Source organism: Lepeophtheirus salmonis, chromosome 4 (assembly GCF_016086655.4).
Source record: "Lepeophtheirus salmonis chromosome 4, UVic_Lsal_1.4, whole genome shotgun sequence".
In the NCBI taxonomy this organism is placed as follows: Eukaryota; Metazoa; Arthropoda; class Copepoda; order Siphonostomatoida; family Caligidae; genus Lepeophtheirus; species Lepeophtheirus salmonis.
In genome coordinates, this window is record NC_052134.2 from 37,089,735 (window position 1) to 37,105,910 (window position 16,176).

At 29.3% G+C, this 16,176-nt stretch overlaps 2 protein-coding genes across 2 annotated transcripts; both read left to right on the plus strand.

The window, feature by feature from the left end:
* The first annotated feature begins 1,034 nt into the window (after positions 1 to 1,034).
* On the plus strand, positions 1,035 to 8,796 carry LOC121116602 (uncharacterized). Its single transcript, XM_040710867.2, has 4 exons — positions 1,035 to 1,375; positions 8,131 to 8,264; positions 8,316 to 8,400; positions 8,469 to 8,796. The coding sequence occupies exons 1-4, from the start codon at positions 1,178 to 1,180 to the stop codon at positions 8,784 to 8,786; spliced, it is 735 nt and encodes a 244-aa protein (XP_040566801.1). The 5' UTR covers positions 1,035 to 1,177; the 3' UTR covers positions 8,787 to 8,796.
* On the plus strand, positions 8,791 to 9,758 carry LOC121115867 (uncharacterized). The gene is made up of 3 exons (XM_040710034.2): positions 8,791 to 9,133; positions 9,189 to 9,370; positions 9,435 to 9,758. Exons 1-3 carry the CDS (start codon positions 8,798 to 8,800, stop codon positions 9,640 to 9,642), a joined length of 726 nt encoding a protein of 241 aa, XP_040565968.1. The 5' UTR covers positions 8,791 to 8,797; the 3' UTR covers positions 9,643 to 9,758.
* Positions 9,759 to 16,176: the final 6,418 nt, after the last annotated feature.

Consider the following 16,176-nt stretch of genomic DNA (forward strand, 5'->3'; position numbering starts at 1 on the left):
ATCTAACTGTCCGTTTGCTGGCTCCATCGTAATTTACAAGCTACTACATAATTTGTCATTGTTTTAGAAAGAACAAGATCAAACATGAAAATAAATCTCAATTGCATCATCTTTTTACGACTACACTTAGAAGTAGGAACCCTGTAGATGGGGTCCCAATTAAGAAACGTCATAGATGTTCATAATTTGAACTTTGAAAGAAATTCAAAAATATGAGACAAATATGCAGGATTTTTTCAGGATTTACTCAAGGAGTATTCAGTTGTTAGAGATGTGAAAATTGTCAATATTTTCGTGAGCATACATTTGAAAAAGGGTATAATATGTCGGTAACTTATAAGATGCACTCTTATTAATGTTAAAATTTTGATTATTCAACCGTATCATGGGAAAAGGAGCACTATAGTTAATATAGTGGTCTCTATGGTAGCAAATCGTTTGCATTTTCGGTCTTTAAAAAAAAATACAGAAATTAACATGGTAACCATGACAGTTTCAGGAGAGAGTAGCTTAGCTGTCAGTGTCATGCCCTTTCATTAGATTAGCTGGAAGTGGTTATGGAAGAAAGAAAATGAACGAAATCCCGCTTCATAATATATTGATAGAAATTACAATAAATTCGATTTTCACAATCTTATATTATTTAATTATACATGTATCATCAATGATTTGTGAGGTTGAATGACAAAGTATTTTTTTAAAAATGATTCCCTATTTTGTTACTGTTTTAACAAAATATATTTATTTAATTTTTTTCTCTGGAATGATTTAGTTTCACATCTCACATTTAGTTGTCTCTCATTATACATATATGTATATAAAACATGACCAATAACAGTAGAGTACATTTTTACCGTCTTTATTACACACCTTTTCTTGTTTGTACCCGCCGTCCCTCTTTCTCTCTTTACCAAGAATGATTAGTTCATTACTCATACTTATAAAAAAATAGAAAGCAACCATGGAAAAAGAAATAGAAAATGTAAATCCCTGCTTGAAAATGTTGATATTTAATAACTTGAGATCTAACAAACTGATAGTCCATGTGATTCTAGATTTTTTTTTCTCAGTAGTTGTATATAACTCAGATAGAAAGGTCTAAACATAACACTTCCTGCTTCATCACAAAAAAATATAGCCCTACAGAAAAAAGATCAACATTACAAGAGAGTACAATATGAGAATTTGGTACTTACTTCTTTATTTCTTTCGACCCACTCTATCCACGATTGAATGTGAGTTAAAAACGGATACAACCAACAAATTTGGTTTTTCAGAGTCCCTGCTTAAAAATCTTAAATATGATCGAAATAACTCTATGGAAAATATGAAGAATTTGGAATGTTTTTGCCAACAAGAAAAGAACGAAACTTCTGTGAGTTTTAAAAATAATATTTAAAGATAGATTAATTCTAATTTACTTTAAAAAACTTATATATACCAACTTAGAGGTATTCATAAAAGTTATCCTATAGTAATCAGTAACTTTATCGTTTGAGCCATAAAAGTTGTCATGATTTGTTGATATGTATCTTGAATATATGTATAATATGACTGAGCTGTTTTAGAGGACGAATTCTTGTAGTTTTTTTATTAGTGACTCATAGTTAAGCACAATGTCAAATACCCGCTCAAAAGAACCCCTATAAGGATTTTCCTTCCCATGAGGCACAAAAAAATAGTAGGAATTAGACCAAACTATTCACAATTTTTGATAAAAAATTTTAAAGAAAATTTTTCTAGACGGATCTGGGTTGATATTTGAGTCATACCGAGGTCAGTAAACATGGATCCAATATTAAATTAAAGACCAATTTTATATTTTTATTTTGGCGGAACCGTTCAAGACTGAATTTTAGGGGTTAACAAAATTTTTACTACGAGACTGGTTTTTACCGAACTTGGAAATAATTAGTTTGGTCTTCCACAAATTGTAACGGTGTTGTACATGAAGCATTGTGTTTAACATGATAATTTCCAGTTGATGAATAAACATTCTTTATTGTGTTTCGTCCTTTAAGCACTTTTTTTTTAATCAAACGAATTTCAGTTTCATAATTACAAAATATAATGGGAAACATTTTACTTCAAAATTAAGTATACTTCTACCAAATGATTTTTTTTTACAAATGAAGTTATTTAATTTTACAGAATTATTGTATACATAAGATATTTATTGTATTGGACGGGGAAAAAAATCATGATTCCTATGTCTATTGTCTAATTATCCAGTCATTTGTACACCAACGAATCAAAATTACTATTTCTTTACTCATATCTTGATTTATTATTTTTCATGAATATTTAAAAGGTTTATTTGGTATCTTAGTTACAATAACAATACACAAATTATTTAGTTTTATGCATACTTGACTTAAATATTCTTTTACTTTTCAAATCTGGATAAAAACAATTCATAATATTTTACATAAGGGAACATATAATAATAAGTTATCCGACTAAGAGCTTCTTCTAATGTTCTCATACATCATAATATTTAAATTTAAGGATAATCATGATCGAGGTCAAAAAATAAATAAATAAGATTATAAATGGTATGGTAATTAGATTTTTTTTTATAAATATCGTATATTCTACATAATGGTGAAATTAACACAAATATGTATTTATCCAAAATAAAACGATAGATGTGAAAATTGTTGAAATTATCGCGAGGGTAAATGAAAAATAATTGTAATTTGTTAACTTTGAGAAACAACATATCTGTTGATCTCCTTGCTCCCTAATCCATTGAATTAAAACTATAATTCAAGTTGCAAAACTCTCCTGTCAGCAACGTGAAATCATTTCCTCCCAACAGACGTTGCTATATATAACACTACAAATGAGATCCCTCAAAGGGAACAACATTTTCTTGCCGTTCTAAGAATTCATCTTGTTAGTTCAATCGAAATGTCTAATTTATGGACATTACATATTTTCATAATATGTAATTTAATTAAAAAAAGTTATCGTCCAGCCAACTATATTTGAATAAATATTGCAAGCTTGTCTTTATTTCAGAAGGTTGTTTATAGATGTGGCTCTCATTCTTAAATAGGGAACACTCATGAATATATTTGCATTAATATCTTGTAAGTTATTACAATATACTATTTCTTTCATGGTACGCTCACTAGGATTTGGACATTTTTCACAACTCTAAATCTTCCTTATATTTCCTTTCTGTACAACCGGTAATAATTGTCCAGCTCACTTAAGAGCAAACACTCTACAAATCCAAAATATAAGATATTTTTAAATGTTTTATCAAGCTTCGTTAGCAAAGAAACTAACAAATATAGATTTTCATTTTGTGGAATAAGTTGCCTCTAAAGTTATCTAAACGAAAGTAACTAATTAATCACACGTACTTTTTGAAATAAAATTTAAAAATAATTTTAGACTTACATTGGATACAAATAATTTTTTTTTTTGAGTCCAGGTGTTGTTTTTATCCAAGTTTAGCTTTCTAAGTAATCTAGATCAAAGGAGGTGACTTGTACTCAAGACTTGTTCTTGATTTTGACACAAATCCATATTTTGAAGAAATGCGACTTGGCTTGACATCATGATTTGGACTCGAAAGTAATGTCAACTTTTTTTCAATGGATATTCAAAGGATTTAAACTTGAAAACAAAACAATTTCGCACCTTTGTCAAAAACATCAAAACATGCTTCGTGATAGGAAATATTAAAAGGGTTACAATTCACAAAAAAATAAAGAGCAATTAAAACTTTAGATTTAAGCATTTCATTCGTAACATGTCAGCTTGACCCTTTAACTCTCACGTTATATTCATTCTTGAAAAAAAGGGGAGTAAACAATTAAAAATGAATATAAATCTATTTATATGTACAATGTTAATAATTTATAGACATAAATATTACTTCTAAATGTGTTATTAATGTTTCAATTTTCCAAATTTTAATTGTAATACTGAATTAATACACAAGTTTTTTATGGGGAGCGTATATATTTACTTCAAGTCGTTAGCTTTATTGTATTCAGGATACAGAAAAAAACAAACAAAAAAAAAACTAAAAACCCTTTTTTAGAGACCTAACAACTATGGAATTATCCTTTGATAATTCCTTAGAACTAGTACCAGTTTAACAAGATATAATTCGAATTCTTCTAAAGAAAATCAAAACACTGATATAAGGGAAATAGGCGCAAAATCGATAGCTGACAAAAAAATACAGTGTATATTTTTATGTAAGTGGGGTAATATCGTGACATAGTTGAAAGTATTTGAAGGTGAAGAATAAAATAAAAAAATTAAAGGGCTTTCTCTTAATTTTAATTGCATACTTTCAGAAGTTATATATTTATGTAGACGTGTATTTTAAGAGTATTTCGATTTTGAGATTAAACCTAAATCTGCTTGGGATTCACTTGTATTTTCTATTATTTCATAATTATGATTTATCAGTTGATAAAAGAATTAGTTATTGATAATTTAACAAAGATATTAAAATGTTAGTTTTCCTGAATGAATCCAGTTCAAATTATCCAATTAAAAAAACTGCAATATTTATGAATTTTTGAATGACACCAGATCTAATGTTTTTTATTTTGAACATTGTTTTATTTGCGTTCAAAGAATTTTGCAAATTTCAATTTATGAAAATTAATTGAAAAAATTGATTTTCGTATATTAGAAATGGAAGTAAATTAACTGATTTTTGGAGATTGCAACAATAAAAATCAGAAGCTACATTGCAATTAGTTGAACCTAAAAAAAATATTACATACAATTTTTGCAATATTTATTTTTGAAGGCAAACGCACGTTCCTCACTACTACAACGTATCATAGCACTGGACTGTATTTCCAAGAAAACTTTAGAATCTTACATCTAGAATGAAATAATACTCACCCTACTAACACTTCTGCAGCCAGATCGTCCCCATTATAAAAAAGGAAGTTACGTGCGGCACTCTGTTTATTCAAGTTTGTTGCGAAGTGAAAAAGAGCAATGTACGTAGTTAATATGCAGTAGGTCTATAAAATATGTTATATGTACTTCAATATATAAAGAGTTTGATACAAATCTTGAATAAAAATAAACTAAGTATTATTTTTACTTCTGAGAGGTACACCACCAAACACAGTTGAACCATTGACCTACATTTTATGCTAATAAATGCTATTCTTTCATCCATAATTTCTAAAAAAGGAAATTCGGACTAATTCAACCTCTTCCAATTCTTAAGTCGAAATAGTACATGCTTAATATCCGCATAAATAGAAAGTAAATTCAAATGAAATGAAAACAAAAGTCTCAAATATTTTGAAAAAATCCACCAACTTAAAATATTTTTTGTTAGAAAATACAAACAAGAATTATTAATATATTCAGGGGCGTCGTTTCTTTTTTTTTGGGGGGGGGAGCTACAGCCCCCTAACCCACCCTCTGCAGACGTCTTTGACTTTATTCTTAGATTTATGAATATCAAAATTTCCCTTCCTCCCAGAAACCGATATTGACCTATCCCAGGGGTCGGCAACCTATGGCACTCCATGTCTCAAAAGTTGCCTACCCCTGATCTATCCAATTGGCTTTTTAAAAAAAAATTTGTTAGGGAAATCGTAAATACAGCATAAATTTCTTTAAAAATTAGTGGAATTTCGGTACATGGTCAAAAACTAGTCTTAAGGTGAATTTTTATACAAAAATAAAGGACAATAGAATATCAAAACTAAGGTTTTTAACATAAATACAATTAATTACGAATTATTATATAGTCAAAACTAAATCATTTATCATTTTCCATGTTCTAACTGTCAATGAATGATCAATTATTAAATGGCTAATAATAGTTCTGAAAGCCTTTTTTCTATAATAAATAGTATGAATAGTTAAAATTATTTGAACTAGCTGTTTCTATGGTAATACATGTATGAAACTATAAAGAAGACATGCTCAGGTTATTCCAACAAAGGGGAATAAAACCCACAAATATAAAGTATTCAACATTTGTATTATTACATACCCTATGAATGGGTTTGAGGTTTTTTTTATAAACTATATATATTTATTATTAATGGAATATACAAGGTGCTTTCTATCTGTTTCCAAAAGTTAATACAAAGGTTTTTACTTGGAAAACACATAATTAATTACCCAATAAATAATCTCTATTTATGTACTCAAAAAGAACAAACAGATTAACTTTTTAATTGATATAGCGGTAAACATACAACTGATTTAATATTTAAAAAAATGTTCTATTGAAGAATTCACACTTAGTGTAAATTGTAGACTATTTGAAAAGACATAGAGATTCTGCATTACTACCCTTGCATGCTTATCCACTCTAAAGTCTGAATATCTTGTTTTTGTTCCATCTTATACAGTCAATTCTTAATTTATCATATACTTCCTTTATCCAATTGTTTTTGGATGGTACTTTATTCGTTTCTGAGTTATTAAAATTTCTGAAATTAATTGATATGCTTCAAGTAGTGTTATGTCGGTCATTAATTAGGACTGAAAACTGCAGTCCTGTCCAGTTTAGTCTCGGTCCAGTCCATCTCAGATCTGCATATCAGTCCTAAAACTCATAAAGGTCGGTCCTTGATGACGACACTAAACTTTATCTCTACTTTTTTAAATCAGTTTTAGTTCTGACTGAAGAAAGAACCGAAAGTATTAAGGATCAGCTCCAAGTACTGATAGGACTCTTCCTAAGACTGGATTGGACCGAACTGGTATTATAAATTATGATCTCGCAGCTATAAAATATAATTGTAATAAAGTAAGTATTCAATTTTTGTCGGCGATGCCTATATTAGGCATAATATGTAACAACTACTAAGGACAAACAAAGTTTAATTTTGCTAAAATATCCATTCTAATGTTGGAGGGACTAAACATCCAAGGAAGTACTTCCGTTAGGATTTGTAGGGATGTAAGGGAAGGTTAAGTTTCAGTACTTTATTTTCGGCAAATTGTTGTTTAACCGTTTTTCAGTACGTACACATGTATGTATAGTCCGTATATGTAACCTAGTGCTATTTTAGTCCGTATTTTTTCGGTCCAGTGCATTACAGTTTTAGATCCAGTTCTATCAGTCCTTGAGACCGGTCCTTAAGATCGTCAGTCCTTTGGACTAAGGACCGAGACAACACTATCTGTATCTATTTCTTAAATATATAAACAAACTCAATTGATGTTTTTAGCATAAACCGGTTGGTTATATAAAAGTTTTAAATGGCTAAAACCAAGGTTGTGCTGGTTGAGGTTTAGCGGTTCTATCGGTCCTGGTCCTCAGTTAATGTTATTCTAAATTGATTTATTATATTAAGGAAGTACTTTGTAAAGGGGAAGAATGAACTGCATTCTTTCATTTGCCGCTTCACTTGAATTTGGGAATGTGAGGTGTCTTTTCAGATTTTGTTCTATGATGTAATTCAAACTGTATTATTACACCAATAAAAATTGGATATCATATAGAAATACAAATCTATAGCTACGTTTTTAATATAATATTACTAAACAATATTATAATAGAATATCGAATGAAATATTATGTATGCTTTTAATATTAGAGTCAATTAATTGAGTAATTATTCTGAATTCATTTTAAAGATTGTGAAAAAATAATATGACAATAATAGTCTCGTAGTATTTAAGAAAAAAAGAGCAGTTGGTTAGGTTGATTTATTTGGCTAACTACCAAATGATCTCGGGCCTTTTTTTTTTTTTTGGAGTAAAGTTTGTCTGATACAACAAAAGTAACGATGTGTTTCATTTACATAAAATTACGTTAATTAACTATTAAATATTGGTATATAAATATACCAAAAAATACAACAAGCGTAAATAAGCACAAGAACCGAGATCGATAATCAATATATTGAAGGTTCGTTATACTTTGTCTGTTAAGTTCTAGCGTTTCAAGAGCTGGAACCGCTTGAACCGCTAGACTGATAAGGGCACAACCTTGGCTAAAACTCTAGGTGTGTCAATGTCGACTACTTTTATTTTATGATCCATTTTGATTTATCCCCCAATTCGAGTGTACGTACATATGAGACATGCATACGATTAGAAACATTAAAGTGTTTATATTTATATAAACAAACATGTAACTGCATAGATTTACATAATTAATTACAGGAACTTTTTGAGGATAATTTGATAAATGAAATTCAAAAAATAGAAAAGAAATGGTACAATGCACAAAATTTGATTTTGAGAGACTGCAATTACGTAAGACTGGTTTTAGGCAATGGGCGAACGGATTTTGCAAGGTATAGTTAATATAGTTCTTCAAATATTTTCCAACTAAATATTTTTTTTAGCTATCTTTCAGGTGGTATTCTTCATTTTATGAATATTAAAAATCTTATTATTGAGGATTTGAATGTGGGAGTCAATGGGAAAACTGTGAGTTTTATAGAGATTTTGTATATGTTCATGAATTATATTAACTGACATTTTTCGTATATTAATAGTTTTTGGGAGTTATTTTCAAAAACGTTGGTTTTGAAAAATCTATTCAGAAACTCATATTCCAAGACTTTTTAGAAGTTCGTCTTAACAACGTCTCTGTATCTAAGAATATAAGAAATGTGGAAATAGAAATGAGTAATAAGGATACCTCCCAGGACATTGAGTCTAAATTAATCGTAGAGAACAGCGATTTTCGAACGGGAAGTCTTACAACCCGAGATACTCCTTTTTATTTTACTGTCACCAATGAACAAGCCCAAAAAGTACATCCTCTTTCCCGATTTAAATGTGATTCCTCTAAAATTGTTTTTTTTTTTTAAAGAATCGTTGTATGAGACAGTTGGGAGTATTTCGTATCACGAATAATTTCTTTGATAATTTTGCAGAGGATACGATCATGATGACTCGTGGGAGTGAATTTGAATTCAATCGAAATAAAATAGAACTTATTCAGGAAAAGTCAATTCAGATTAAGAATGTTAAAAAAGTTTTATTTATTAATAATTTCCTGGGTGTTCCACAATTAAATGCTATAAAAATCATGGCTCTGAAACAGCCAAATGCTTGCCCTGCTGAAAAGGAGCCCATCGATGAGATTGATACAATTACTTTCAATAATAACAAGATGTCTAGGTCATCAATTGATTTTATTCTTGTTAATGCCGAGGTAAATCATGTTTATTATATATAACGACATAATTTTAACCTTTACTTTCTCATAGGGCAATCCGAAACCAATAGACTTATTTGAAAAATTTCAAATTACAAATAATGATATCCTTGTTCCATGCAATTGTCTGGCTTTAAAGGAAGAAGATGCCAATTCTAAAATAAATGAATTGATAGCGAATAAATTTACAAAAACTTCTAATTGCTTTTCGAATGAAGGACTTGTTGGCAAGCGGTATTTTTTTACAATCCGTCCATGAAACTTTATTAAAATTTTTTATTTTATTAAAAATATGTAGGTCTTCTATTTGTTTAGGAAAAGAGCCCACTAAACCTGAAGAGATCATATTACAAAAAGAATCCGATATCAAAAGTCAATACGTCACTTATATTGTTATAGGAACAATTTTTGGATTTACACTTGGGGCCATTATTGGAGCTGGATTATTTTATTTCTGTATGGGGGATAAAGGTTCCATAACGCCAAGAGACACATCAATGAGATAAATTATACTCACAAAAATATATTTTATTTTTTATTTTTTTATGTCAATTAATTATCTAATAATATTTTTATTATTACATACATATATTTATAAATTATAATATATTATTTATATCTAGAGTTGTATTTAATATTACCTTGAACGTGTGCTAGATTTTTCCTTGTTGGCAATTTGAATAATGTTCTTTATTCCCAAAGCTGTTGTCAAAGTTCTTGAAGAGAAAACATATCAATATAAAATAATCACGAGTGCATGTCACCATTAAAGAAGGAGAGTAACAATGAGGATTTGCTGAGGAGTTATAAGTAGAAGAAATCATTGGACTCCAAGTAGAATTGAGGACCAACAACGAAATTCCTGCCTACGTCCTTGATGGATACAGAGTTGGATTTGTGATAATTCCCTTGCTCTTATAGTTCCTTGCAGCTAATCCGATGGACGATCATGGCAGCTAAGCTGCTTTCCTCCATAATATTCTTCAAATTGTCAGGGTTAACATGTCATTTTTCAATTTCTTTCTTTTTAGTATATGACTGGCAGTTCATATTTTATACAACTCTATGTATATATATTTTCTTCTATACATTATATTCTTAGGGATGTGAAATTAGTCGTTTAAATTATCGTAAGCGTAAATTATAAAGAAAAGTATAGGTGGGCAATTTTGATAGACGACATATTTGTTGACAGAAATCAATACAAACTATAGTGTTACTTCCTCGCTAATAAATTCGAATTTTCAAAATAGTGAGAAATAATTAATAAGCGCACTTATATCTTGCAGGTTAATAAATTATTCATGTTTCTAAATCTATAATCATAAATATTTCGACAATTTTCACATCTCTATATTGTGAACACAAAATATCTTTTGACTTTTCTAGGTTTAGTGATTTAAAGTTTCAAAAGTATCGTTTTCTCTTAGTGTTTCAAATATTTTTTAACATTTCATATCAATGTTCTTTCAATAAATACTGTTTGATTGGTATATTATTTTCGTTATTAATAGGCCTAATTAAGTTGATCCAGGAAGCATATATCCACTAAGATATTTAATAACAAAAGATTTACGCTAATGACTATGTATAAAAAAAGTTATTTAACTTTTAAATCGTAATAATAAGCTTATAAATAAATAACTAGCAGTCCTCAAAGTGCTTAAGTATCATGGTTTTAAAAATATTAATTAATTTTTATCGTAAAAACATGTTTCATAATTATTATCCATCACTTTTTTAAAATCTCATGATCACTTGAATGATGTGTCGTCCAATAAATGATTTTATTTCAAAAGTATTTATGGGTCTATTGTAAATCCTATATCCTATTTTGGAAAGAATAGTGTTGGGAAAGTGTTCTAAGATTGAATTATGAAAATTTTTCCTAAAATTGACTCCCCTTTTTTGCTTATAAAATACATATTTTTTGGAGGACATCTTTTAATTCAATAAAAGACATATTATTGATAAATTTCAATTTCAATTGCCAGATTAAACAGAATGGCTACATTAATGTATATGTCATCATTTTAATTAATTAATTTTTTTAAATCGTCTAATTTTGTTATTAAATAACAGAAAATTTTACATCGTGATACTGTTTCTGAAAACAGTTGTTGTATTTTAAACAACGTATTACAAATTTGACAAAAACAAAATCTTACTGATGTCAAATTTTTCCCCAGTTGAAAAGTAATTAACTTTTTTGTCATTTTCTCTCTTCCAAACAAGAAACATTTTAAATCACGGAACCTCTTCATTTAAAAAAGAGTATTTATGTCGAGTCACCTAAAAATGGCCCTTGAGTAAAATCAAGTTCAATTTCTATTTATTTACTTAATAAACCGCCAAATAGTTTATAGACACATTTTTTCCATTAAGGGATTTATGTTCAAATTTGAGGGATTGGATGAGATACTCTAGAATATTAGCTATAATTTAAAGCCTTTCATTAATTAATGTGACTCTAATTGGCCCGTTATGACCTTTTGAATATAATTGGTCATATTCATAGCCTCCGATATTTGTTAATATATATTAAAACGGAGTTGTCCCGATCTAGCTTTACTCGACGAAGAGCAATATTATCTCTTAAGATATAGGATTAAGTATAAGAATATTATACACTATTATACGATTAGACACCATTATTATTAATTTTCCAAAAATCTATAAATCATGTCCGACATTTTTTTCCGCCTCTTATGTTAATATTCGACCTTTGCATCATGACGTGACACTTTGTTGTGAGGATGAGGAAAAGAACGAAATGGTTCGTAACTTTTGCGAAATGGGATGCAATTGTAAAATAGGGCTTTGAGAATCCTGTGGAAAGAGAGGTCCATGCTCTAAGTTGTTTTCTCCGCAAGAAGTTACATATCCTAAGGATCAGACTTTGGAAATTGCAACAATTTTCAAAGATTCTCTCGAAATGTATGTTCTTGGACATTTTTCTTCAATGGATGAAAAAGACAACAAGATGAAGCTTTATATAAAAGCACTTTTTCTTTTTTGATGGGAATATCCAAAAGTACCCTTGGTCGTTTACATCCTCACTATCTGGAAAAGGGTCTTACTTTGAGGACACATAGATCTATTGATAATCCATCAAACATCCCTTAGTATAGATCTACTGATGAGCGGCAGGAGGTTTCAAGATATTTTCAATCAATTGTGAAAACAAGAGGAAAAAATTTCTGAAGGGACTATTGAAGGGCTTTTCAAGCCCTCTTCCTTCATCAATCTCATCTACCTTGAATCCGTTTCCTCACTCGTGCATTAATCCTACCTTAAATCAATTGCTTACCTCAAACTCTCCTACCTTATATCCGTTTTCTACATCTATCCCTCTTTCTATTCCAAGCTCTACTCCCACTTTTAATGTGCTTCCTATCTCAAATCCTCTTTCTATTCAAAGCTCCCCTGCTACTATAAATCCGTTTTTTACCTCGAGCCCTCTTTCAACCTTAATTCAATTTCCTAAATCAAACTCTCCTCTTACGTTAAATCCTTTTTCTACAGCAAGCCTTCTTTTTAATCCAAGCTCTCCATCCACCTTTAATATGTTTGCTCCTCAAGTCCTCTTCCTACTCCAAGTTGATCACTTACTTCAAGTATGTTTCCTCCCTGAAGTTCCCCTCCTACCATAAATCCATTTCTTACCTCGAGCCCTCTTTCAACCTTAAACCTGTTTCTTACCTCAAGCCCCCTTATATTAAATCAGCTTCCTTTAAGTCCTCGTCCTACTTCATCATCGTCAAGAGTTAAAGAAAGGTGCTTTAATTGTATTGGGCAATCCTTATATAAAAGATATTTAAATAAAAAAGAGCAAAAAGTAGATGGTGTAAATTTTGCAAGAGTCAATACAAGAGTTAATACAGTCATGTAAAAAATTTATATGCAAAAACATAAATAAATAGTTTTATATGTTTAAAAATTAAAGCCTGTGTTAGCACATTCAAATGAAAGTTATGGACACAAAATCAAAATTTCCGAATAATTTATACAATTGCACAGGTATATTGAATCAATTTGAACACTTTGCATAAATAGGGAAATCTGAAGGCTCAATAATCATAAACTATATTTCATATTATTTTTCTTCTTTGATTAAGTAATTAAATATACTTAACGATTATTGAGCATTTAGATTTCCCTATTATTTCCATAATTAATATAAGTTTAATTGAGTGTATAGTAAAGAACTCATCACATCAAAGGTTAAGAAGAGGTATTCCCCAATTAGATCTTAAGTATTGGCATTCGTTTCTTCAAATTACTGAAATAAAGGAACTCAAAAGTCAATTTCTGGACGTCCCATCTATTTTCTTCCTCTCCGTATTTTCACTCCATTCCATCCTTAATGTTGACAGTATTGTGTAATTCATATTGCACAGGAGTGAAAAAAACAACCTTCCGTCGAAGCTCGAGACCTCTAAAAAGAAAAAAAGTATAGACTTGATATATCAAATTACAGGCATATCACTGTTCAAATACTTTATTTAAAATTTTAACAGGAATACTTAAAAATGTAATGATTGGAGTTCTTCCACTCATAATTTCAGATTCACAAAAAAGTCTCATGAAGAAAAAAGAGCAGCAGATATGCATCACTCAATACAAGGAGCAATGGATCTAGCAAGCAGCAACAACGAAAAGTTTGATAGCGTCCTCATAGATTTTGAAAAAAAAACAAAAAAACTTCGATTCCATTAACCACAAATTTATAAAGCAACTATGACCATTTTTTGGATTTTATCAACATGATTGCCACTTTTCTTAGAAATTCATCCTCTAAAATAGCCTCCACATTCGTTCATAATAGATATGACATCTCACAGGGTTGCAAACAGGGAAACCCTCCTTCTCCAACCTTAAGCAATATACCAAAGAAACTCAGGGCTAGAAGTTAATGAGAGAACAACTGTTCTTGTTACCTTTATCAAAGGTCTATTTAAAGGGTATTTCACATACTTTAGATATCAGAAAAACCGTATGCTTCTTGGGTTTATGATCTTATCTCAAGGCTCAAACTGTGGAATCGCTAAAACCGATCAGGAATTCATAGATTTGGTTTTAAAGGCTGTTATACAGTACGGCAATTGAGTATATAACACTTTTAACATTCTAATATGGAATATTTTTGTTATTCACGGGGTATTGGATCTTCTAAAGTTTACTTTGTACTCAAAGTACGTTAAAGATAAACTCCAGTGAAGTCCCTCTACGCCGCTATCGAACATGTGGCTGCAAATTTTCACTCTTTGGACATCATAAAATCCTGTTGAGCATTCTGTGGGAGAATTGAGGCAGTGATTGATACCAATGGAGGTCATATTGAAAATTAATACCCTTTTACCAGCTATGCCATTAAATAAAACCAAAAAAATTGTCATAGTGCATTTGTTCTGGTTGAGATCAAAGTTTGTTCAAATAATTCAAATAATTGTACTGCACTACTCTGTGGAATGCAAAATTGCAGCTTTATAGTATTTTTTCATTCTCTATTTTCACTTATTCAGTTGAAAGATTTAATGTTCTGTTTTATTTGAAAGTAGATAATTTATTTAAATACAATATATTATTTATGAACGAAGGTATGAAAAGACATGACATTGAATGAGTTTAAATTTTTTTAACCTTTACAACATGAAGCTATGTACAAATCAATATGATTTTTCACATTAAGAAATCAAAAAGATCAATGGCCATGTGTCTTATGACATTGAAACAGGAAGAATAAAGGCAAGTCACTTAAATACAATGAAAGACCAAAACAAACGATTACAAACAACCCTAAAAAAACAATGAGTTGTGGTATATTTAAAAAAAACAACAACAAAAAAAAAACGACCTTTAAAAACTCACAGACATAATCAATTAATGTGAAATTTACAATTTATTTTATGACCTTGATGAGTGTCCTTAATAATATATTAAAGGTATGTAAATTCACATTTCAAATTGATGAAGACGGATAAAGTTTCAACATTTATGGATCATAATTGATTGTTTTGAAATGATAAAATGAAGCATTATTGTTTTTCAACTCTTTATTTGAAGTATAACAAGTTAATTTTTAATACTTTTTCAGCTAGGACTCAATTAGAAATATAGAGGGATTTTTCATCAATGATTTTTCAAAACACGTAATGTTTATTATTTTCAAAGCCATTAAATGGTTGGAAAAAGGATGGAGTTATATCTCAAAAATTAAATGCAAACATACTATCGAAATCTCCGTATGTAATAAGTTCAAACCAGAGACAATATAGTTAATAAAATTATTTTAATATTAAAATTAAAATAAACAAACAAGACAACGATTCAAATGAAGAAGTACAAATCACTTATTCGTTATCTCTAGTCATTATACATAATGGATTGTTAAATCGAAAAGACTCATTGATTTACAAACAAGCATAGTAAGAGACAAGAGCATAATCCCATCCTTTTTTATTCCAACAGAAAACAACCATAAAATGGGGTTTATAGCAATAAAAAATATATATATTTTGGTTAAGAAATTCAAATGGAACATCAATTTCAACCAAAAATAAACAATAGCGACCTATGAATCTTATATCTTTATATATATATATTAAGGCAAAATATCCTTGAGGCAAAATACCTTTAAGTTAAAATGGTTTAAGTTACAAAAATTCTTAGGCAAAATAATTTATGCCAAATTTCCGAACAATTTATCTTATTTTAGAAACATCCTTATTCAGTTGAAACTTTACTTATAAAGAGTAGTAGATTTTTAGTATTTTTTCCATGTTTATACATAACTTCTATTCAGTTTTTTTAATTTAGAAAATCATATTTTTTTAGATTTTTTTTTCACGGGGTCTTTTTTATTATCAAGATGACATTTATATGTGTTATTTTTTAAATTAGTCTCATTTTATTAAAAATATAGAAATTTTTTTATAATCAAGGGGAGGATCTATTGGAAGTGCCCCAAATTCCCCCATATAACCCACACTATCACTAGCATAGTGGTATTGAAAACAACTCGTAAATAGAGAGACCAA